Source organism: Excalfactoria chinensis, chromosome 4 (genome assembly GCF_039878825.1).
Source record: "Excalfactoria chinensis isolate bCotChi1 chromosome 4, bCotChi1.hap2, whole genome shotgun sequence".
NCBI lineage: Eukaryota > Metazoa > Chordata > Aves > Galliformes > Phasianidae > Excalfactoria > Excalfactoria chinensis.
The window spans coordinates 31,211,951-31,237,167 of NC_092828.1; the positions used below are offsets into that span (position 1 = coordinate 31,211,951).

Here is a 25,217-nt window from a genome sequence, read left to right on the forward strand (position 1 = left end):
TGGCTTCTGTGCAGTACAGTCAGAGGCAGCTTTGAAAATGAAGGGTCTGTTTTTTCTCAGTAACCTAGAAGAACTAAAACAACATTTGTTTTGAACTCAGCAGTTCTGTGCTGATCTGGAGGAGGAAAAAGTAAGTTTCTAAATGATTGTTTTCAGGTTTCTTCTTTCTGATCTGAGAAGGGGAATTAACATTCCACCTAAACAATGAAAAAGTATAGCTAGCTTTCTTATGGAAAAGCTAATGTAAGGCCTGGAAAAATCAGCTGTGAATCATGTGCCTCAAAAGACAATACAAACAACAAGCAGTTGTCCATTCAGCTACAAAACAGAACTATTGAGTAAAGCACTGCTCTGTAGTGAGAAAAGGAGTACCTAAAAATGCTACATGTTGACTGAGTAATCTCACTTGAATACCAGAAGTCCACATATGGTTAATGTATAGTCTAGTGTTAGCGTGCTGGGTAAAACTGATGTAATAATACCCAAAAAAGTGCAAGATGGAGACAAAAGCGTTATATTAAAGCTAAGAACTTTAAACATAACAAGACAGAACAACAAATTATTGAGAATGCCTAACAATAAATGTAAGCTTCACTATGGGAGGTAGTTTACATTTAGGAAACATAGACTTAAAAGCTTGAGCCAAAATAAGAGCAAGAAGTTACAAAGCTGGCTCATCCTGTTAGCACCCTTGCTCTGCAGCACAGCTTACAGGTCTGAGAGTAATGCCGATGCATGGGCATTAGTTTTCAATGCAAGTGAGAAATTCAGTGCAACACTTTTTTGTTTTTTCAAAATCTCATTCTAAAAGAACTTCATGGTGCTACAAAACAATTTGATGCATCTGAATATATTACAGGACAAATGTTTTGAATGATAAACAGCAGCAATTGCATGTAAACAAAACCCATGTCCAATTAGAGATACCACATTAGAGAACCTACATTTGTCAGCCAATCTGGTTGATGCCAAAAGATTGGTTAATGCATATAACAGGTGCAACATTTGTGCATCTTTCTCTGCTTAAACTGAGAATCTACAGCTCATAACAGAGTGTTGGATATAAATGCATAAGTGGGTAAGCAGTGTGTTTAAGGTAGAAGTAAACTTGTAGGTAAAAGAGAAACTTTCTTTTTTTTTTTTCTTTTTTTTATTTTTCTTATTTATTTTTCTTTTTTTATTAGAAACTCGGGAGAATGTATATCTGCTGCAGGAGGAGCTGGAGACGAAGTTGTAGGATACTGTGACTGTGAGGATTCATATTGGTGCCTAAAGAGAAGGCACTAAAATTAAGAGGTGATCAGCTTGGCAGCTTGCACCAGCCACCCTGAAAGCCCTTTGACTACCACTTTGAGGCTACTTAGTTCTCTTTTGCTCTTTATTTTACTGCTAGTTTGAGTGGTAGTTATGACACAGGGCACAGCAGTAGCGTGTGAGATGCACAGAGGGTGGTGAAGGGTTGGCAGCTCAAGCCTGTGCTGCTACTGACTTCAAGCTTGTGGAGAAGGAGGCTGGAGAAAAAGTCCACAGACCAGGGTATGCCTAGCTCTTATGTGTGCATCTGCTGAGAGGAGCTGTGTGCATGAAGAAAGTGGGTTTGTTGCCCTGTCTGCACATGCAGAAAGACTCATGAAATTCAGCGTGTCTTCTTGAAGCACCTCTAACAGCAAACTCCTTGTTTACTCATCTTGTAATAACACAGAGCTCAAAGAGATCTCATTCATAAAGTATTTCTGCTGCTCACTCTTGTAAGACAAGCTACTGAGAACTCAGCACATTCTTCTGTGGCATTTTACTATTCTTAAGGTCTGTTCTGCACAAATATGAAGAAGTGCACCACGCTGAGGTGCTCTTCCGCTGCCATTTTTGAATGAGGCTTTCCCTCTCTGGCCCTCAGGTAGTAAAGCAGAGCAAAGGAACAAGATAAACAGGCAATAAAATATATGACAGAAAAATAGTAAAGGTCAAGTATACTTTCTTTTCTACAGCACAGGCTATGGGAAAGAGAGGTGTCTACGGTACAGGTACAACACCAGCAGTACTTCGTCTAGGAATTGTAAATGATGCATAAAAGAGAGAAATATGTTTTGATTTGTGAAAGATTATATACTCGTGGACTTTGAGCCTGTGACAAGGAATTAAATCTACTGAGAGATAATTAACTCTTCTTATAAAGCAAATTTGTTTCTGACACCAATAAAACTAGAGAAAACAGCACAGCAATAATTGTGGTGCAAGAGGAGGAATGAGAGTGCAGTCATAATCTCATTGCTGCTAGACGCTAATAATGACTATATTAAAAATGCTAATTTTTAAGAGGAGAACAAAAACATTTCTCCTGCATTTGTTTATATGTATGTACATATATACATATACATGTGTGCATATATCTTTTTCTTTATAAAGGAAAAGGTACAAAGTAAGAGTTATATACCTTTGCACTTTGTGAGTGTGCTATTTTTAAACCGTAGGTAAAGCTTTGCAGTGAGGAACATGCATAGGGACTCTGTGGGAGTTGCTGCCTTCTGGCTGGAGAGAATGAGAACAGTAACAGTAACAGGGTGTTCCAGTACCACTTTATTTAATCAAATTGGCCTGAAGAGAGTCTGGCAAAAAATTCCGATGATTGAGCCTGAGAAGCCAGCAGCTTTACTTAGAAGATCATTAAATTTTGCTTTAAACTTCAGACTCTCTGGAATTTTTCTTCTTTATGAAAAAGTTAAGCATTTTCATAAAGAAGTCAAATGGGTGCTTTGAAAATCTTTAGTGCGCATCTTTGACTTTCATTTCCTATGTACATGAAATACAAGGCAAGTCGTGGTCTTTTTTTTTATGTTTTGCTGGAATATTTTCCCATTAATGTGGAAAAAAAATATATGTAAAGAAATAAGAACACTGGTTTTAAAAAGCAAAAATGGAAGTTGGTTTGAGGGAGCACACTGGATTTTATGACCGACTTTCATAAAAGATAATAGCAAAGAAAGTAAAAGGAACCCTGCAGAACTGCTGCTATAGGGGGCAAGAGATTTCCATTGTTAAAGAGTGGGAAGCTTAATAGCATCAATAATTATTAGAGAAATTTTTGCACATTTTCCAAATTATTGTGCCTCTAAAAATGGCTATGGCAAAAGATTTTATCTTGCCTGCCTGTTTTTTATGGAGAAATATTCCCGTGCGGAAAAAAAACATTCTGCAGTGGCAGAAAAGTTGCAGACATGCAGAAAATTGGGATCTTGCATCACTTTCTTTTCTCCAGAGGAATTAACTGCTGCTAAATCAGAACAGAGAGAAATCAGGACTACCGCTTATCCATTTGGATATGTATTGTAATAGTTTCCCCATAAGTATTATGATGAAATGATCTATAAACCCTCTCTTGCTCTCTGCAATAGCAGTGACTTGTTCTCTCTGCTTTAAGCAAAGAGTTTGGAACACTTAAAGTGCTAATGAGACATATAGAGAAATTTGGTCAACATTCTATCGGCCTACATCTTATTTTTCTCAGGGAGAGAAAGACTCAGGGGGTTTACTGATTCCCTCCTGAGTGCTCCCAACTATCAGCAAGATAGAATAAAGACTCCTGCACCTGTCCTGAGAGCTCAGCTAATAAAAAATTAACAGTCCTATCTGTGCCATCACAGAGGAAAGACATGCTGAAGGATGCTCTGTTAAAGACCAGGTGAAATCACCAATTCTTTTACCCATCTCCAGCCTTCAGAAGCAGGATCTCAGAGGACCTAACATCTACCAGGAGCAACCTAGTCCCACTTATCCCTCAGTGAGGAATAAAGGTAACTCCCTGGACTTCCCTTGTGTCCCTTCCATTCATCATTTCTCAAATCAACAGAAACCATGAAGTTAAAATCTGAATCAGAATAAGATTTCTGCCTGCTGAAGGCAGCTTCTCGAACTGTACTCAGCAGGGTAAACATGTTCCTCTTTTCAGACAGAAGTCTCAGACTTCTGCATTTCAGTCTCTTGACGTAGCTGCTGCTGTGATTCTTGTGCTTACCTCCCACCATTACCTTTTCCCATTAATAATGTATTTCTGGATGACTTGTAGATTTGATGAAAGGAGACTGAGCTTTTGACGTCTGGTCAGCATTGATCTGGCAAATAGGAGGTTGTTACCTTAAGCAATGGCTTTGGCAGAATGTCAAGGGAGTAGGCATCCAGCTAGCTAAATCTTTAATAGTTCTCCCTCAACAGAGAGATCAAACATTGACGTCTACCCTTTTGCCTTTAAGGCAGTTCTTGCAGAATGCTGCAGCCAAGACAGTGTGGAGAAGCCTCCACGGTGTCTCTGCCATTCTGGCACCATTTACAAAGACAGAAATATCACTTCCACAGCACTCTATCACTTTCTTTTTCTCTGTGTGTATAGATATCATGAAAGCTCTTTTGGTGTTTGTGACATGATGTTTCGAGGCTGCATTGCCCTAGCAAACAAAAGCCCCAACAGCTTGTTTGACCTCCAGCTAACATTCCTTGTTGAAGCTGGGACTTTTGATTATACAAAGATCATCCTACACCCTCTCATTTTAAGCAGTTGTGTGCTTTTGTCCTGGTATTTTTCATGAACAACAGAAGCTATTGCTACTGTTAGAATGCAGGACGTCTTTGAATATCAGCAGTGGAAAACTTAATTTAGGAGTTCAGATAGGAAATTTAGGTGCCATGTAAGAATGAGTGTAGGAGAGGAGCACAGAGGGGTACCATTTTCCTTGTTTTCTGTGACCTGCTGCTCTTTTCCTTCTGCACGTATTTCTTCCTTAATGCCTGTTTGTCTCTTCATGACCTACTAAAGCCTCCTCATTTTCTTTATTATTTTTCAAGTGTTCAAAATATGACCAGTTTCCCTTAGCAACTTCAGTAAGGAAATGACAAGTGATAGTAAATGCTGCAGTTATGCCTGAGCCTGCAATATTTTTACTCTCTGGGGCAGAATACCGTGGGATTATGTTAGTATGGGTAACCATATACCATAAATAAGGATTGTTTTCATTCCACTGTTGTCATAAGCCATTTTATTTTCTGTTTGTCACTGGATCAAATCCATTACAAACATCAAGCACTCTGATTCAAAATAATTATTTCTTAGCAACATATTGCCAATTTTTAGCTCTATACCTTCAGTTCTCTCCCCCAAGCCAACTCATTTCAAGGAAATTTAAAAATGTGTCCATGTATCTTTACCAAATGCTTCTATTAACGGTGTGGAGATATGGGCTGGAATTTATACTCTAGTCCATTTTCTATAGTAATTCTAACTGCTCTCTGCAAGGATGCTATAAGTGAAATATGCCTATATGTATGGTCTGAAAGGCTGCAGCGGGTCCAGAAAAAAGCAGCAATCTCTGCTCTCAAGGGACCGAGATTCTATGAAAAGGTACAGGATGTTTACTTATCTAGAAATATATGAGCAAACTCACACTATTTTACTATTCCATATTTTGTTTGGTGCTATTTCAAGTGCCACTCAGGCTGCCATTCTGTCCATCACTCCCTGTGACCCTCTCTCCTTTCCCAGCCAGCACCTCCCAAATCAACTACAGGCACCATGGTCCCCAGAACACCCTGATCAAGGGAATACCCCACAGCAAAGCTACTGTAGGCATTTTTACAAGAAGACAGAGTTTCCTCTTTTATCTTGAGTAATTAGTACATTTCAATAGAAAAAGAACCTTTTTAAAAACTTCAGAAGCAACACATATATGTTCCTCCAGAGAATCTCCATTTTCTGGGACAAAAATTCAAAATGATGATGTTTTTTGAGTTTGAGATTTTGTTTTGTTTTGGTTTTGTTGTTACTGTTGCTTTTTTTTCTCTATTGGAAAAAGTGGAGACATTACTAAGGTCAGTACTGACCAAAGGAAGGGAAGTTCTATTTTTGCATAGGGAGTAAGTACATTAGGCCATACATTAGCTCTTCTCCTTATAGGTAATGCAAAAGCATCAGCTGAAACCCATAATTTATTCTCTTTAGTACAGAAGATTGCAACGGACCTTGTGGATTTTGAATTTAGACTCTAACGATTATTGTATTTATGGTAAATAACACACGACACATATATATTACTATATAATTAATTTCTTCATTAATCATATGGTGCTACAGAGGGTTTTTATCCCTGTAAAAACTTCCATGTGGAAGGCAACTTCTAGCTCTTGCATCTAGACACCTTCTTTTAATGCTCATAGCCCTGGGCACCTGCCTCCTCTTGTGCCATGGCTGTTTTTATGAGGGGACAAGCCACTTCCTGACTTGGTGTTCCTGTGTGCCAAAGCAACTATGTGGTGCACTGATGTGTTGGTTTGGGCTTGTACCAGCTCCAATGCACTGAATTCTCTTGCTCTGTCATGCAAGGTATTTGGAGATGCTAACAAGGGGCAAAAGGAGCTCCTCCTCTTTCTGCAAGTTAATCCTGCCTAGGCTCTTTCTGTGAGTAATAATGGGTCCGTGAGAAGAGTCATCCCAAAATTTCTGTGGGTTTGCCTTGTATCTCTGTGCAAATCAATTCACTTTTCTGTTATTTACCTCTGCTGAGTGCTCTGAGACCAACAGATAAAAGCTTGGGGTATTTGTTCATATCTTGTTGCAATGTTAACTTCCTATCTGCAGCTATTCTCCTGATTGTCCTGAAAGTTTCCTGTGGGCTTCTAGGAAAACAAATCTGAGACAGGAAATAGCATTATTTAAAACAGTAAAAAGAGGAAAATGGATGTATATTTTATCCATTTGAATCATTTGAAGATACCCTTCTGAATACTCCCAGCCTACACCTTATTTCCTCCCTTCTCATTTTTTTCCTTCATGAGGCCCTTTGTTACAGACTCATAATCTTGTTAATCCCCTTAGAATCCCAAAAGACATATTTAGACATTTGTCCACTCACCACAGCTTTGACCAGCACTGCTTTGGATTTTCCACTTGTGCCCCTTGGCTCCTTTAGAACTGAAAGCTCTTTGCAGGGGATTTGGGGTCCCTGTGGAGAAGTTGGTCAGCAGCCTATAAGGCCAATGAGTTCTGGCTTTGTTTGGCATGGGAAGTGAGTTTCAGTTGCTTTGTGGATACAGGAATGGAGAAGAGTAGAGCCTGGACCTTGTGTGCTGCCCAACAGAAGGGCTGCAGCCAGCAGCAGCCTGAGAAGGGATGTTTGCATCCCATAGATGTATGTTTCTTATAAGAGAATGACTCAGTCTGAAGTCTCTTCATGAAAATCCCTGAAAGTATTCAGGGAAATAGAAGGTTCAAATTATAACTTACCTTTCCTTTACCAAGAACAAGCCATAGCCCTGTTTTCACAAAGCAGGTGGGCCTCCAAATTGTTTCTCAGGGGGCAAGGCAGAGTGGCAAATGTCACACTGCTCTGCCCCATGCAGGATCTAAATTTGTACTGCCTTTAAGGGTTCACAGCCTGTACTTATTTTGTCCTTCCTGTGCACTCCTCCTTCATAGTGAGCAACATGATGTGCTGGGTACCAGCACAGCTGCCATTCACTGCTCTTTATTATCATGTTTTAATGGGGTGCCTTTCAGAACTCATAACTTCTCATCCTTCTTCATATTTTGATTGCGAGAGCAGAAAAGACATTTTTCATCAGTCTCTTCTGCATCTCCTCATCCTCCTGAACACTGATCTTTGGGCCTTCGTGACCTCTTCCATTATTTGGTCCTAGCTTTTGATTTCAGAGAGGATTACATTTGGTTGATTGCTGCTTTGGGCTTCCCAGCAGCTTGTGTAACAGTACCTCTGCAATGAGTGGGATGTGGGAGCAGGCAGACCTTCGGGTTTGCCTGATGAAAGTCACTTCACTTAGTGCATTGGGCCTCTCTGAAAGGAGCTGCTTAACTTATTTTTTGATACAATATTCAGCATACCCCTAAATTTGCCATGAAACGTGATGCTGAACACACAGAACAACAGTGACAGAAAACAGTGTGGCTGTAACAGATCTTCCCCAACCTTCTGTTCCCATGTAAGTGGGATAAAAAAGGGAAAAAAACATCTTGAGAAGGCTCCCAGGTGACCCTTTGTGTCATGTTTTGTCTGTCCTTGGTTCCACAATGCTGCACCAGCCACTGAACTATGTCACTGCATCAAGCACACAGAAATGGGGCAGCTTCACCTCGTCTTTGCTTCTCAAATCCATTCAGAATGGAGTGGTATATGCGTGCATGTATACACGTATGTGCTTTTTTTTATATAATTATGTCAGTAAGTCAATAACAAAACAACTTGATGTACATTTTTACTTTAAAATGTCAAAAATGTATTCATTTAAAGATATAAATACAAGCCCATTTATTGTTCCTTTCCTTTCCCAGCTCTTCCACTATGCAAAGAGAATGTAAACACACTGTTCAAAATTCAGATGCTCTCTGGTGGTTTCCCAGATGTTTCAAGTTCAATAGAATTTTTTTCCCCCCTAATTTCCTCACTTCTTCTAGTGAAGTGCTAAACAACCATTATTCTTTTTTTTTTTTTTTTTTTTTTCTTTTTTTTCCTGCACATTGAGATTCATCTGTAAGCTCCAAACTGCCTCAAAAGTGCTTCAATTTTGCATGAGCACTAAGCTGGGGACTGGGAAGCATTACCCACTGCTGAAGGCCCAGATCATTAGAAAGAGCATGTAAATGCTCTGAACCAGAAATAACAAGTGCACAGATTTTCTTTGTGAAGTCTCAACTGCAGCTTTATGTAAAACATGAACCTCTGGCAGAATTTTTTCCTGGCCTTTGGAAAGAAACAAAAACAAAAAACAGCAATATCTTTTCTCAGCCACACTGTGCCTCAACCCAAAGCAGGGAAAACTGGGCTTTGACTCAAAAGCTGTTAAGAACTCATCCCATTGCTTTCCTGCATGGCTTCTCCTCTACCTTCTGCTCCCTCCATTCTGGGCTGCTGTGCTGTGGGAAGTTTTGGGTAGGGGCTTCCTTGTGCATTTCTTTCTACTCCAGCACCTCAGGGCTCTAAAATGGCATAGGCTGTGGTAGAAAACAGATGTATGCTTGCAGTGAGTTTTTCTTCAGAGTCCTGTTATACCAGAGCATGATTATTTCTTTTGTACGAGGAAAAAGAAAAAAGAAAAAGCAGGGGGAATAGCAACAATGAGCACACGTTGTTACTTCTGGAAGAGTACAGCACGTTTTGGAGCAATTTGTGCATATTAACACAAAAATACCATGAAACAAAAAATAGCTTCCATTTTTTTGAAAAAGTGAGTGGAGGGTTGTTTTTGTCTCTGAGATGTTTATGGGTGAGAAAGAGCAATTCAAAGTAATTTTAAAGTATTGAACATATAGAGAACAACGAGGTAGCCATGGGATTGTTCGAGCTGGAAGGGACCCTTAAAGGTCATCTAGTCCCACTCCCTGCAATTAAAAGGGACACCTACAGCTAGATCAAATTGCTCAGAGCCCCATCCAGCCTGGCCTTGAAGTTCTCCAGGGACGGAGCATCTACCTCTCTGGGCAACCTGTGCCAGTGCTTCCCTACCCTTATAATAAAATCATTCTCCTTCTATTCAGCTTTAATCTTCTCTCTTTTAGTTTGAAATCATCTCTCCTTGTCCTGTCACCAGAAACCCTGCTAAAAAGTCTGTCCCCTTCTTTCTTATAGCCACTATTTAGATACTGAAAGGTTGTTATCAGGTCTTCCTTGAGCCTTTTCCTCTCTGGGCTGAACAGCCCCAGCTCTCTCAACCTGTTCTCATAGGGGACAGCAGAGGGATATTGCACCTGCCCTATGAAGATGAGCCCACACAGCTCTTGCCTGCGGCCCACCTACTCCACCCCAGCAGGGGCCAGGGCTTGCATTTGTTTTCCACCCACACCCAAGAACTTAATATTGAAATCTTTCTTGCATCTTGCAACACTCTATCCTTCAGATGTTAATGGGAAAAGAACAAAAAGGGCTTGTTTTCACTAAGAGAAAATAGAACCCAAACAGGATGCACGTTCTTTAATTCCAGTTCAAAGTAAAATCTCTCTGAAGACAGCCCTTTGTAATTTCTGTGGAAGTAAGTCAGTTAAAAAAACAGTGCAGGAATGAGGATTTTAGCTCAACCCACTGCTGTTAGCTGTAATTAGATACCGTGGCAAATGTGCAGACTAGTGCAAACTTGATGTAGGTTTTAATGCAGAATTTTCATTAGGCTGTTCATCTGTACTAATTTGAGTCAAGGATGTATTTCTTTTCTAGGGATAAAGTTATGAAAAGACCACAAATAGCTGGAAGCCTTTAATTTAAACATTTGAGCTAATATTTGTGGAAAATTGTTTGTAATCCGCCTGCAGTTGCTTTCTATCACCAGCCAGCCACCAGTTAGAGAAAAGCAGCATCAAAAGCAAAAACAGGTACATGCAATCACGAAGGAGAAGGATTGCTGAATGTTAAAGCTGTTTGCTTTTTTAAAATATCTCTAGATATCTATGTGCCTATTTATCTTTTGTTGAGATTGCCACTGCTTTATGTAGAAAATAAGATATAGGCAAAGTGTGCCGTTATGCAATCATCTCTGTCCCATTAGGATGCACAGAGTACATTTTTCTCAGCAAGAACTTTAATATTTGAAGCTGTTCTTCTTGTACATAGCCTATTTATTCATTTTAAAAACACCACAATCTACAGCGTAAGTACTCCAATGTTTTGGAGCAGAATTACTCTGTGACTGTGAGAGATCCATCTCTGCAAGGGGGTAAATAAATTCCATTCTGCACTGATTTTAAAAAGGTTATTTCACAAAGGTAAATGATCAGCCTCCTACTGCAGAGGCAGGTTTCTGGTAGCACCCGTGATAAGCAATTACATTAATCAGACAGATTGTTCCAGACTATCACTAACTACAGAGATTATCACTTGGTTTTGGTCATGTGAATTGTACCATCAGAGAACAATATAACAAGGGACTGTGTAATGAGAAACAAATCTGTTCATTTCCACTAAGTCTATATATGGTCATACCACTTTGGTGTATGGGCTTGACCACTTTCACAAAGTCAAAAATATGAGGCTGTTGTAAGGAATTTTGGATGAAGCTTTTTGTATGAAATGTAAGACAGATGGGGCCTATGGGAACTAAAAATGCTTTCATCCTTTTTTGCCAAATTCTGCAGAAATGATGCAACCTCTTCTGAAATAATTGCAAAACTGCCATTTTAATTTTTGGTATCAGGATTCTCCTCCTCCCACCTTTGTCTTGCTTTAAAGAGCTCGTACAGTAAATACAGGTGTGTTATTAAAATACAAAGGTCTGCTCTGAAAAAAGGCCTTCTATTTTATTATATCAGCCCACAGTGTCAGTTGTGGATGTTCTTTTTATGGCAGTAGTTGTTGAACCTTCTCACCAATATTCCCTGACATTTTGTTGCCATGTGACATATAGCAGCAGAGGGGCAGTCTGACAAAATGATATCTGATACAGGAGTGCATATGAAGCAAAGGTGTGGCACTGAACTTCTTCATGTGGAAATGAATGACTTTCATTGATGCTTGATGTACGTTTATGGAGACTAAATAGTGGATGTGAGCACAGTGAGGTGATGGATGGTGGGTTTCAGCAGCGGTGACAGTGACACTGGGTCTCCTCTGCTGGTGCAGATTTTTAGGAGCATGGCATGCGGGCTCTTGTTCATCACTGGTGAAAATGCAAAGCTCACACTGGTGGCTGTGTTGAAAAAGAGTGTTTTGTAGCTGAGGATTTTCTCTATCAACTAGAGTTATTGTGCTCTTTGTATCTGTTGTAGTTTCCACAGGAATAAATAGGAGGCATTACTTTCAGAGTGACCTACATACTGCTTGTAAGATGTGACTGTAGCAGCATGTGGCCTTCCCTACACCATAGTTTTTTCCTGCTGCCATCCCAGAAGCTCATCTCTACCCTCAAGACATACGGTCCCTGACTTCTATTTCACTCCTGCACAGCACGAAGGGAAATTTTGAGGAATTTCGGGGGACCTGTGACTGTCTAAGGAAAGAGAGCCAACAGTACCAGCAGCCAGTTTTGGCAGAGTGCTCTGAGTACTGACTTCAAGACATTAAACATGTAAAGGGTTGCAAGTTGCCTGCATGCAAATAAGCTATATTTCCATACTCGCAGTGGATGCGAGACACCTGTAATCTATATGCATGTATCACAGCAGTGTCTTTCTCCAGACCAGCAGCTCATAAACTTCAGTCTCCTTAAGAAATGTGTTCTATGGCATATGTGATTGCTAATTAATGAAATACCTTTCAGGCAAATGAAAGCAGAAAAGCACAAACAATTATCTGAATTTCCACTTATAGAGAAAATAAATTATGCATCCTATTTCTTGGAGCTTGGAAGCACAGTTTAGCGTTGCAACTAAATAGCTTCTGGTTAGTACTGTGCCAGGGGGTCAAACATATGCCAATATGATGCTTCCACAAAAATTGCTCTATCAAAGTCCTGAGGAATAGTTTCACACATACAGGGTATTAATATCAAATGCCTGACATTTATGGCAGCCAAAATACATCCAAATAATTTCTTGGCAGAGCAATGCCCAGTGAGGTGTGGATACTGACTCTGAACCCTCAACTGACTCCAGACTGGAAAACTGCATTTGATTAATCGCTAATATTCTGATGTTTTCAGACGTTTGCAGTGATCATTGCTCACCATAAGTAGTCACATACGGTTGCAGAACCTTATAAGATATTTTTGTTTCCCTCTGGAAAGAAATGGCTCTGACTGGCATATCTGCTCCAATTAAAATCGTTGGGAAATTTGCCAACTACTTCAGTAGGTGAAAGATAGAACCCATGAGTTATTATTGCAGTTACTAATAATGTACCATAATATCATACAATTACATTACATTTGCATACATTTAAAATGATAACATTTTTGCCTCTGAAGACCAGATTATGTACCTCACAGTTTGTAGAGCCTCCTAATAACTTAAGCACTGGGGGACTGTGTGAATGGAGTGTGTCTGAGCTTGATAGTGTTTCTAGGACACAGCTTATAATACGATAGCATGTATATAAGCCACGATTCCCTCCCCACTGCTTCTTTTGCTTCAAGAGGGGTAGAAATTTTATTTTGATGTGTACCCCTAGCCTGTGCCTCTCCCCCATGTTCATGAAGCATGACCTCCTTAGCAGCAGGTACCCTGAGCACAGCTCCCGTTGCTCTCTGCCTTACTCTAGCCATTCATCTCCCATTAACATGCAAATACAAAAATATGCTAACTTCTGGTTTCCTGCTGCTCCATTTCAGAGCCCAACTTGTGTCAGTCTCAGAAATACATTTAATTTATTGACATGAATAATTGTGTAAATTGTGCTCCTAAGTATGCAGAGCTTTCCATTCTTGGAGAACCTATTTAATTTGCGGAATGCCATCACAAACTTGATTATTATGAGACTCTGAGCCTCCCTGTAAGCCAGCCTCTGTCCGAACTAAATAATTAGTCTCCTAAAGGGTTTTTAACTTCTTTTTATGGAAAGCCTAACAATGTAACGTCTTTAACAGGTGCCATGTTTAAGTGCTTTAAAGGTCTAATTGATGTGTTTAAATAGACTGGCCTTGAGCAGGCTTTCTGACTTTTTTGTAGCCAAACTTGTACACTCAGGACAAGGAGAAGACAACAGAATTTTCTTGTTTTGTTTTGTTGCTGTTTGTTTGTTTTTCCCTGAAAGATTTTCATCCTTGCACTCAAGTTCTAAAACTTCTTACATTGCTACTTTCTTGGGAACTCTGCTGAATCTTTTCTGATTCACACAGATCAGGAAAGAAACAGTTGTGCAGAAAGAACTCAGCAACCCAAGAACGTGCTTCTAAGGAATTGTATTTTTTCAGAGCGCAATCACCATTTATTTTGGAGAATTGCTTTAAATCACATTGATTCTCTGTATTTTTGTTTTAAAGTTTCTTTCTTCACAATCTTGTTGCCAGAAGTAAGGTAGTGATAATTAGTTCCAAAATCTTCACTTACCTGTGTTAGATACCCAGGATTCAAATGGTCTACAAGTGGATACAAAAAGAGTTATCAGTCTTCTGAATGCAAGTCAAGTTTGGATAGTGCAAGCAAATACCTTTCTCTTTCACATTTGAGCTAATCGTCACAGGCAGAGTAGGAGTTAGGAGTCCTGTGTTGCTGCTCTTTGTGGATTTCTATGCATTATGAGGGACCTGTCATGCACTTTAATTGCCTACATTCCTGTTGTCTCCCTTCAGTTGTATTTTTATTATTGCATTGCTTTAAAATAGGAACATCATAATTTCTTTCAGATTGTGGTACCATCTAAGCAATTGTATTAATTTTGGATTTTTGCGTCCTGCTCAGGTGTTATAAGAAAATATGGTAAGAGTATGCTACATAACTTCACCTGCAGTAATGCTTAACCATGTGAAGAACTAGACTGGAAAACCAATGTATTTCTAGTAAAGAAGGTAAGATAGAGGAGATATTGTGTGAGAGAGGGTGACATTTTGCTACTTATCACTGTGGCAAAGTAGATTGAAAGGAGTAAAATGAAGATGACTGTTTGAAGTCATCATCCTAAGGCTGTCTTGTGCTAGCTCTACAAGTGAGATGCACAAGCGATATACTGCTGAATGAAAGCAGACATACTGAAACACCTTCTCTATGAATTCTGATGTACAGCAATCTGTTAGCTGGTAACAAGGCTGTTGCTATCTGAAGTACCTTGGTAAATTCCTTATTTGTAACCTAGCCTCCACAGGCATTTCTTATTCAGGTAACAGTGAGTCATGTTAGCAGAAGGAAAAGGATTGTGGTTTTATGTAGCTAGAGGAGAATATCCCTCTGTGCTTAGCCCAGAGTCTGAAGCTGCTGAGATGTTCCTCCTAAATCATTGTGACTCTCTGTGCAAAGCGATGCCCATGAGCAGTGCTGGGAAAGTGATTGCATCAGCCTTCCTGTGTGCCAAGGCAGAGGGAAAAGCAGAACACAGTCAACAGATTCCCTTACATATGCCTCAAATGCCTGCTCGGTAGCACAGGGAGCAAATCAATATAGTGAGGAATTTCTACATTTTTTGTCACCCTAAGTTCTTGCCATTGATCCTTTTATCCCAGGTGATAACAAAAAGTTACCATCTGCTTTGATAGATTCTGAATTTATAAAAAATAGTTCACCTTAAAGAAAAAGACACTGATATATTTTTTTGCTTGTAAGCAGAAAGAGGCAGAAGCTGAAGGTATGCTCCTGTTTGGCCATGGTATAATTCTTGGTATTATTTGATGTCCAAAGGCCAAATCAATTTGAATAGCCTGATACCTATCAGTACATCGTGGCTCTCCCAAAAGATACTAAGTAGAATAGGTTATAATTCTGAATTAGAAAACATCTTGGAAATTCAAAGAAAAAAGTCCTGCTGGTATTGTTCGATGTGAGCTGGTTTTGTGTGGCTTTGTATCTTCACCAGGCTATCAGAGAAATGTGTTTGTGTCCCAAATGTTAAGAATATTTCATAATCACTATTATCCAGGACTGTCATTATGAGCCTACTTGCCTAAGCCTCCGGGTAACATAGTCCACTGTTCCATCAAACCCTGTCATAATCAGCTGTATTACAAAAACATAATATTGTAACCTTCTAAGGGTCCCTGGGCTAGTGCTATAAAAACTGGGAATGAATTGAAGTAATCTTTAGGCAAACTGCAGTCGCACAGGGAAAATATAACAATTTTGTGCATGTAATGTACATGTTCCCTCCTTTCTCTCTTCATGCTCTTCTCAACAAGACAAAAGCTACCCCTCAGACCCCTTCTGCAGCCAAATTAGCTCATCAAAGCAGAACAAGTTTGTAATATAGTGTTTGCTGCATATCAAGTGTCCACACACCACTTTGATTTTCATTCTTTGAGCTCGGTTGCTATGTATTTCGTTTCAAGAGGGAAAGCTATTGTTTCCCTCCACAGTATCTGATTATTCAATGGCTGAAGATGTCAAGGATAACGAAATAAAAAAAGTGCTAGGCTGTGATGGTCTCTAGCAGGAAAATGCATCTCATTAGAAGGCATTCCCAGCAGAGAGGCCTGTGATATTACATGCATGAATTCCTTTCTGCTGGTGTTAGCTGAGTTTTGGAAGCAAACAGCGTGGAGTCCTGGTGACAGTGCAAGGGTGTGTACAAACAGTAATTAATCCTTGGCTCCCTGAATAGAGCCTCTGTGAAGCTAGAAGCAAAATCAAAGGGCTCACTAGAAGAACATGTAAGTTGTCCAGGCAGGAGCATTCCCAGCATGAATATCACCTTGTAGTCTGTGTGGGGGACTTAAAGGGCTTGAGACTGTGCTCAACAGAAGGGCTCGTAGCCCAGCCTTTGGTGTATGGTGATGGGGGAATGCTGAGCAGGCTGTGAGCCAAGAACTTTGCCATTCAGTTTCCTGGCAGTTCTAGAAAGAAAATCAGTTGTGCTACACAAAATATTTGCCTGTGGAAATTATGTATTCAAGGATGTTTGTGAGAGCACAGTTCTGAAAAGGTGATGATGTTTTATGCAGGCAAACACATGTTAATGGTTTGTTAGTACTTTGGCATTGACAACAAAGACCAAATACATTGACAAGGAGTGCATGCACCTCCCTTCTGTCCTTCCTTTTGATATCTTGTCAGGAATTAAGAGTATTTTGGCCAGGCTGTGCCTTTTAAGGTGGCGAAAGAGGAGGTGTTGGCATGAAGTTCAATGGTGGCTGTTAGATTATCATTACCAACAATTCCTGCAGTAGTATCTGAGACACCACAACACTTCCTTGCACTTAGAAGTAAAAGAGCTTCCAACAGAGAGTACTCTGTGGGAAATGTGGCCAAATCTGCTGGTAAGGGCAGATGTGTTTAGAGACTGCACTGAGACAAACTGTGGCCAGGGAAGCTGTCAGACACTGAAGTATATTGTAAATGTCTTACAAAATCATATAAAAAAATCTTGCAGTATTTCCAGAATATGTGGCAGTAACAGCCCCCGAAGTGACATCTTGCTAAAACTGTGCTGCAACATTTGTGCCCATCATTGCAGAGCACCAGCACATTTTCTAAAATAGCAAAATCAATTTTCCTGTGCAGTTCAGTGTCAGAGTGAGCAGGACATCTCCACGTGGTGTATCCAAAGGATGTAAAATGCAGGAGGGCTAAGGGAGTTATATAAGCTGAGTGACTCTATAATTTTCTGATATTTGTATGAAAATAAAACCAAATTGGATCATCACTTGATGTAAATCATCCTGTGGACATGATACAATTTATGTCAGCTGAGGTGCTTATCCTTTTATTTGTCTAACAGACACACGATACATGATAAAAGTCATAATCAGAGCGATTTGTTTTTCAGTTACCCTTTCTTGTATTTTGCAAACTTGTTGCTTCTCTTCTTTCATATCCTTATTGCTGAGAGATGGGCAGAGCATCAGAAGGTCTCAACCTTGCAAGCAGACTCCTGATCTTTCCTTTCTTCCTTCCTGTACAAATAATTCTGACCAGTGCTCCTTGTACCCTGCCAGGTCTGATCGTCCGTGAGGTGAGCATCGAGATTTCCCGCCAGCAGGTGGAGGAGCTCTTTGGGCCTGAGGACTACTGGTGCCAGTGCGTCGCCTGGAGCTCAGCCGGCACCACCAAGAGCCGCAAAGCCTACGTCCGCATTGCATGTGAGTGCTGTGTCAGTGTGGGAGGAATGAGGGAAAGAGATTTTGTGTCCCACCCGCTGGGCTTCGTGTTTTCTGAAATTATGGATGTGTACTAAAGTTCACTCCTTCAGACACACAAACAAAATTCTGTTTATCCTGTTCTTAAGAGCAAGTTGATGTCCAAGGTTAGGTTGGATGGAGCTTTGAGAAACATGATCTAGCAGAAAGTGTCCCTGCCCATGGTGGGGGTGGGTTTGGAAAATGTAATTTCTCCGGGTCCTTTCCACTCCAAACTTTTCCATGGTTCTGTGATTCTGAGGTCTCATTCTTCTCCCTTGTGTGGGAGGAAAGCAGCAAAAGCATTATTTCCTGTGTACAACAATTACACGTCTCAAGTGTCCAAAGCTAATGGGTAGCAACATTGTCAAAGCAAGCTCTGGAATAAGGTGACAAGCATTCTTTTATATCTGCAATCACACAATAATGCTACTATTGCTACACAAAGAAAAAAAAAAAATAAAAAAAAAAATGTGTTCAGTATATCATGTAACGAGATTGGTAATATAAGACTGCAAGAGGTCATCTCAGCCCTAATACTTCATCACTGTTATTCACGGTTACTAACCTCCATGTTTATCATGGACGACTCCCAGCTTAGTCCCCAAGAACACAGATCAGGCAGCTCCCTGAAAACAGATCTTCATTTGACTGTACAAATATTTAATGTTCATTAATTTTCAAAGAGGTGCTTTTCCTTGTAATAGAGTAGTCACGCTTGGGACTCCTGTTCCTCCTTCACACAATCAAATCCTGTTTTATATAATGGGAACAAAATATTACACCCAGGATTGTATCTCTTTCCGCAGTTTTCATCTCAACAAAAACAGGTTTTGTGTGAAAAGGTCATTAAGAGCTGAGTATCCAGCATACCTACATTTCCTACACTGATCTTAACAGTTTATAATGAAAAAAGAGATATCTTCCAGCCAAATAAAGCTTTTTGCAGACACACTAGAGGAAGGATGACTTTTCTGTTTTAAGCTCTTCATTTAGATCTTTATTCTTGTTTTCTTCTTGTGAAAGTTCTCAAATACACATTTTCAAATGCTTTTACTCCAAGTAACTTACTGGAAATAGAGGACTTCCAGCTTTGAGCACAAGACTTGCCTCAGAGAAGAATGTCTCCAGAGTTAAAGGAAACTAAAAATATTGCAGATGGGTTGCCTTTAAAGATTAGAAATGCCATTAAATATGCATACAGTGTTTCCTTATGCTAGAAAACTTTTCAAGACTTTGGTTATTTTTTTTTTTCTGTGCTGAAACAAAAAAGGCATTCCAACTTTTCTTTTTTCTTCCAGGCTGTCAGCACTTCAGGGAGGCTTAGCAATGTTTGAACAGGTTTTTTAGATTATGAGCTCTGTATTAACTCATTAAGTCGATTTTCATGTTCTGTCCGTTAGCCTATGACAAATGACCACTGTATTAATGTAGTTAGAAAGTCCAAATATATATCACTGTATGGTTAAGGAACTTCTGTGCATTGTCACATCTATACACTAAATTTTTATATTGTAACATAATCTTTGTACACATGTATAAGTTTTTGTTTTTTTGTTTGTTTGTTTGCTTATATCAGTTGACATTTCTTCCCAGGTGTCCAAATTTATATTGAAAACACTCATAATGCAGAGTTTGCTTCTTTTATTTTTACTATATTGCAGAGAAAGAAGAACAATCGGTTTAATGATTTTTGTAGTGTCTTGGGGTTTCTTTTAGAACAGTCTAATTAAAGAAATTCCAAAGAGTATTACATGCTTGTCACTCAAACATGGCTTTGTATTTTAGTGTAGATTTTATCATTGGTTCCCAAGCTTAGGATTTTTCAACAGTTTTGACTTAGCCAAGTCATCTTCACTCCTTGGGTCTAGGAGCTGAAGTGTTAGTCTGTCAGACGGCAGGTTTTCAAACAACTATAGAGACACCTTCTCTGCAGAATTGTCTGTTTCCAATTTCACAGATTTCTATAAATTTCTCAGGTAACCCAGGACTACTCTTAGGAACTCAAACATATGATGAAGGCTATATGCCTCCCTCTGTGATGTCATTTTGTCTGCAAGATTACTATTTTAAACAGTGAACTATGCTGTATCTGCATTTATCAATGCGGTCTGGATTTCAGAGGATCAAACCTGGACTATCAGTATAATGACTGTTTCCTACCTGAACTTTAAATATAGCTGGAAAGTCTTTTGATGTCTACACAATTTGCCATGAGGCTGGGATATAAGGGAGGGTCTGTGCAGTATTTATGAATCTGGAAAACCAAGGATGCCCAAGATTTAGGAGAAGCAGAAGTGTCCAGTTCTGCCTGCATTTGTTGTTGTTTGCCTATGGCATCAATGCAGTTTTCATTTTTAATTCATTCAAAAAGAAGCACTGAAACCTCTAGGTATCAGTGAAGTGAATGGAGCATGCAAAGTGTTCTGCTTAAGTTAAATTATGGCATATTTTAATACCCAAACCTGATAGTGTCATCTCAACAGCTGCAACTGTAGCACAACTTGCCATTCCTATCACATTAAAAAAAAGAAAATATTCTTCCATTGTCCCTCTTTTCCTTCTCTTCCTCTTTCTCTCTTTTCTCCCTTATGGCCACTGGTCTTATTCTGGAATTACAGTGTCATCTCAAGGACTGGAGCTACACTCAGTTAAAACAAACAAACAAAAAAAAGCATTCAACATCTCTGTTCACTGAGCGTGTAATAGAATTAACTGAAAAGTAATTTGAAAGTGTGAAAAATGTGCATCCTGGAAAAGTGGCTTGTATTTGTTTAATGCAGGGTCAGGCATGTGTTAGAAAGTACATAACAACCCAGTCAATGAAAGTTCTCTATGAAAATCAATTGCAACATCGTCCTAGTCAAGTAAGAGCTTCAGTTATTCTGGAATGGAGTAATCTATAAACATGGAGGGAAGGTGCTGCTACATTTTAAAGGCTGCACATGCTAGCAATATAAACAGGAAGAATCTCAGTCTAAAGTCAACATCCTAGCTCCTGTAAGTGTTCACGTAGGATAGGAAGTCACTCCCTTCTGGGCTGTCTTTATCTGAAAACAAGAAGAAGCAGTAGGTGATAGAAACATCATTATTTTCATCTTCTTTTGTATGCGGTGGAATTGATCTTCCGGAGGCATTAGACTTCCCATGAGAGCAGAGCTGAGCCTTTTGTCCTCTTGAACCAGCAGATATGCTGGGATTCATTTTCACTCTGTCATTCTTGGTAGCACAGTAAGCAGCAGAGTGGGGGCTCTCAATGTACGTCTTAGTGGAGCTGGAAAAAATATGATATGTCTGGGATAACAGTCTGTGAAAGTGCTAAAATGCATTTCCTATTTGTTCACACATTTCTTATTTACGTCAGACACATCCTGCCAGGTGTGTTGAAGTCACTAATAGGTTTTGATACAGTTTTTCTGATCATGTTTTCTAGGTTGAGGTGCCTTTATCTTTGGCTGAAAAACATCAAGCCCAGTATAAAGTTTTAATGTGAATGTTATGTAACAAGGCAGATGTCATTGAACAGCTAAGACCTAACAGAGACAATTCCCGTTAAAAGGATGAATGAGGCCTGAGCATTTGTGAGCAAGACTAGAATTAAACCTACCAGGAAATGCATCTGATAAAGACTAAACAATAGCCACAGGATTTGACCTAATTTTTAGATCAGATAATAACAGGGTGGATAAGACAAATTGCTTTGAGCCCGTGTTCAGAAAGCAGCCTCACTTTTCATTTCCTCCAGTTCTGTGTTGGTGTAGCCTCACTGACTTCATGATGTTAACCCAGCCTGTCCCTGAGAAAATATAATGAGAATGTGAGCTGCTGTCAAGTTTTCAGTTTGTTGAAAACTTGTAAGAAAATATCAGCTTTCACTGTCATTTTGGTTGAATAATCTTTTCTAGTCTAATGAAACTGTTGTTCTTTCCTTTTTTGTTACTTTTTACCTTAAATCAGACAGGAAGAGAAGGGAAAGAGACAAAGAAAGAAAGAATCTTATTTTTCATTTTAAAAAGCCCTGGTGTAGTTAGTAACTGCACTTGTTAATCTTTTGTATAATTTCATATTCGTTTAGTGTGTGCTAATCTAAAAGCCTTTTTCTCCCCAGACGTTTTTTCAAGGGAATGCAACTAATAGATGCATGTCAGATGCTGTATACTGATAAGATAAATGCAGTATCGAAAAGAAGACTGGTTTACCTGATGGTTTATCTTCACTTACAAGGATATGCAGCCATAAAAGTAACAGATATGAAAGAAATCATAGATTCATTACTTCTTTATCTCATCTCTTAGTATTGGGGCTGCAGTGCCTTTCTTCTTCCTGCCTTCACACATGTAATCCAGGCAGTGCTGTGTGGACACAAGCCTCTAGCCACCAAAGTGTTTGTGCCACCAAAGCACATCGCAGTAGGTATAAAGTTTGGTGGAGAGATAGGTGGGAAGGATAACACTTGGAAGTTTTAATAGGAAGGCATGCTCAGGATGTGTGCTACTAAAAGCAAGAAAAAAGGACATTTTTTTGCACTTTCATAAGTGTGTGTAAGAGTTAGCAGAGATGATGGGACCTTAATTTCTTCCTTATGCACCATTTCACTTGCACCTGATCAATATCTGCTGCTTACAGTTAATAAGGGGATTACTGCATGGCATGATCTGGAGCCGAGATTGCTGAAGAGACAACAGCAGATCACAGGAAGGGCAGCACGGAGTTAACCGAGCATTTAGCACACAGATACTCTTCTTTCTCTCCTCATAGGCATGTCTGTGTGCTGCTTCCCAAATTAATAGGCACAACCAGCTCTCAAACTTCAGCATACAATTGCAGCAGTAATAAATACACATAAATAAGCAGTACCAAATGCAATAAATACAAATCACATTGTTTTATAGTAAGGGCTTACGGCTTTATAAATTAATATGGACATTCACTTCACAGTTAACATTGCTTTAAATGAAAAAGAAATACCTTTAATGAATCTATATGGATTTAATCCCCTGGTAGGAACCTTGAGAATATCCTGAATATATTGACATGCTCAAGATATAATCATCTTTCAGTGGAGTCTGTTTAGTGCTTGATGGTGAGACAGAGATGCAGTCAGAAGTTAACAAAAGTTTGTGTATGTTTTGGTAGTGAGTAAATAGTTCTGTGAGTCAGAGTAGCGTATCAGAAGGGCAACAACAACAAAATGCCATGTTTATATAAATTGTTTGCTGTTTTACAGTTTCAGTGTGCTATAAATTCAATTCTACATATAAATTGCAATGTGCACCTGCCGTTTCTAATGCCTGTCTTCAATGCATTTAGTTAATCTGCCATCTAGAGCCTGTTAAAGCAAAGTCATTTCAATTTTACTTTTAGATGTATTTGAAAAATGAGATTTAGATCCCGTCTTTAATCAACGATTAAAATAATGAAAAGAATGAATTGTATAAGTTAGTTTCCAGGTTACAAAGAAAAACAAGAAATATTTAGCTATCAAGTAAAAATATAAGAGGAGGGAAATGGTGTGATCGATGAGTGCTGGAAACCCATCTGCTCAGTGAATTCTTTATGAAGTGGGCTTGCTTGTATTATTTACAGTTGTACCAATACCAAATGTCTTGTATGGGCCCTTTGCTACAGACTTAACCCAGACAGAAGCTGTTGTTGCAAAAGGGAGCTCTATCCCACCAGCACTTGGCTAAGCTAGCTTAGAGTTGAAGAGGGAGGAGTGGGACAAATAGTTCTTTCGAGCCATGCAGAGGGTGGGTGAGTCTCCAAGGAACTGCTAAGGGTAAGTTTTATTCTCATCTGTCTCAAAATGACATCAGCAGAATGAAGGTAGAATGAAGCAGAATGTGCATGTTTGCTCAGGCTGTAAAGACACAACAAATACAAGAAAAGAGCAGGCCCTGGGCTCAAGCAAAGCGTCTTCCAGGAGGTAGACCAGCAGGTAAGGGGTACTCATCACTTTGTTCAGTACCTCAAGTCAGCCTGCACCCTCAAAAGATATTGTGCCCTTGCAAGAAGTCTTCTCTGTCCCCATCAGCTGCTGGACTGTGAGAGCTGAGATGGCTTTTTGGTCACAGGGGATGACAGCTTAAAGACTCACTCCCTGGGTTGTTGCTGGCCAGCTCAGCTCAAACCACATCTTGTGAACTGGGAAAGCTCCAGTGTCCTACTTTGTTCTAATTAACAACAGGGAGCTGAGAGCTAGAACCACACAAGATAAAGCGAAAGAAGAGAACTGTGAACTGGGAGGCCAAACTATGTCTGATAGCACATGATTTCTTATATTTGAAATTTCACCCACCAGTGCAGTGGAAAGTGATGAAAGAGGAACAGGCCAACTTTACAGTATTACTCAGGTTGCTCCAGCTCACAATCAGTTATCCAAGTTTGGGAAATAAATTCAGTGAGATGTGTCTTCATACACATGTGGATCTTCTTTCATTTCTTAGAACATCATTGGCATTTTCCCACTCTTTATCCACCGTTATTTTTTTCATGAAGTATTTCATATTAAGATAACTAAAATTAAAACAGCATCGAATCTGGACACTTGAGAATACTCTCATCAATACGAGGTAGACTTGATTAAGAGAGCTTGACTAACAATTAATATACTAATAATGGCTTAAAAGCATCATGTCATATTCTCTCTTTCCTAGTGTTTTAACCACATTTTTTTGCATGAGATGTATTTGGTTTTATATGTATGTCTGCATATGCTACCTATAAAAAAGCAAACTGCCATATATATGTACACCTCATTAAGGTCTCCTCATACTCTTAAGAACTTATTTATCTGAAGGCATACATTAGATGTACTTCCCTCAGTGGCCATAGGTAATGTGAGAGCTGGATAAAAAGTAATGTTGCTTTTCAGTTTGTTTTCTTAAAGCTTGTTCTTTTCTTTTCTTTCCATTTCATTTTGAAATATTTACATAGAAGGAAAGCAGAAGTTGGAGTTACTATGAGGAGCACAGAATAAAGTGTCCTTTAAGGTCTACCAAGGGCAGAAATCCATCTTTCCCTGACAGTAATGCTGCATTGCTCAGTTTGTTTATGGTTTACATCTAATTCCTGGCTGACAAGTGTCCTTTTTTCATTCTCATTCATTAGTTACCCTTACATTAGCACCGCCCTTAAGGCATCTGGTCTGCCTCTTCTCACGTTTCTCAGAAATGATAAAAGATATCCTTAAAAGTTTTACCCACCCACCTGCCACAGCAAAAAACAGAACAACAGTAAGGAGATAAAATAGATTTGATTAAAAAGAAGACTAGGGCCATTCTTTGCTCTTTCTTAGAAGATGACAGCTGCTAAAGGAAGTGAGGAAATACTGTGAGTTTATATGGAAACTATTACCTTTAGCAGGTGAAAATGCTACTTTTGAGTGTTCTCTAACCTAAAAATGCACTGAACTTAAGGGAATTTAACAGTGCGGCAAAATTAAGTTTTAATGCTCATCTCCCCAAAAAGCATAGAAATTCAGGAATAAAGCTAACAATATGGTGTACACTGAGTTTTGCTTTCCCATTACACTATTTCAG

The 25,217-nt window shown here is 39.3% G+C and overlaps 1 protein-coding gene across 2 annotated transcripts in view; it reads left to right on the top strand.

The window, feature by feature from the left end:
* Positions 1-25,217, top strand: part of UNC5C (unc-5 netrin receptor C) — a 238,359-nt gene that overhangs the window by 152,002 nt on the left and 61,140 nt on the right. For both annotated transcript variants that reach the window (XM_072334831.1, XM_072334832.1), the window contains exon 3: positions 17,497-17,640. In XM_072334831.1, coding sequence (XP_072190932.1) covers positions 17,497-17,640 — 144 coding nt within the window. The remainder of the gene's footprint in view (positions 1-17,496; positions 17,641-25,217) is intronic.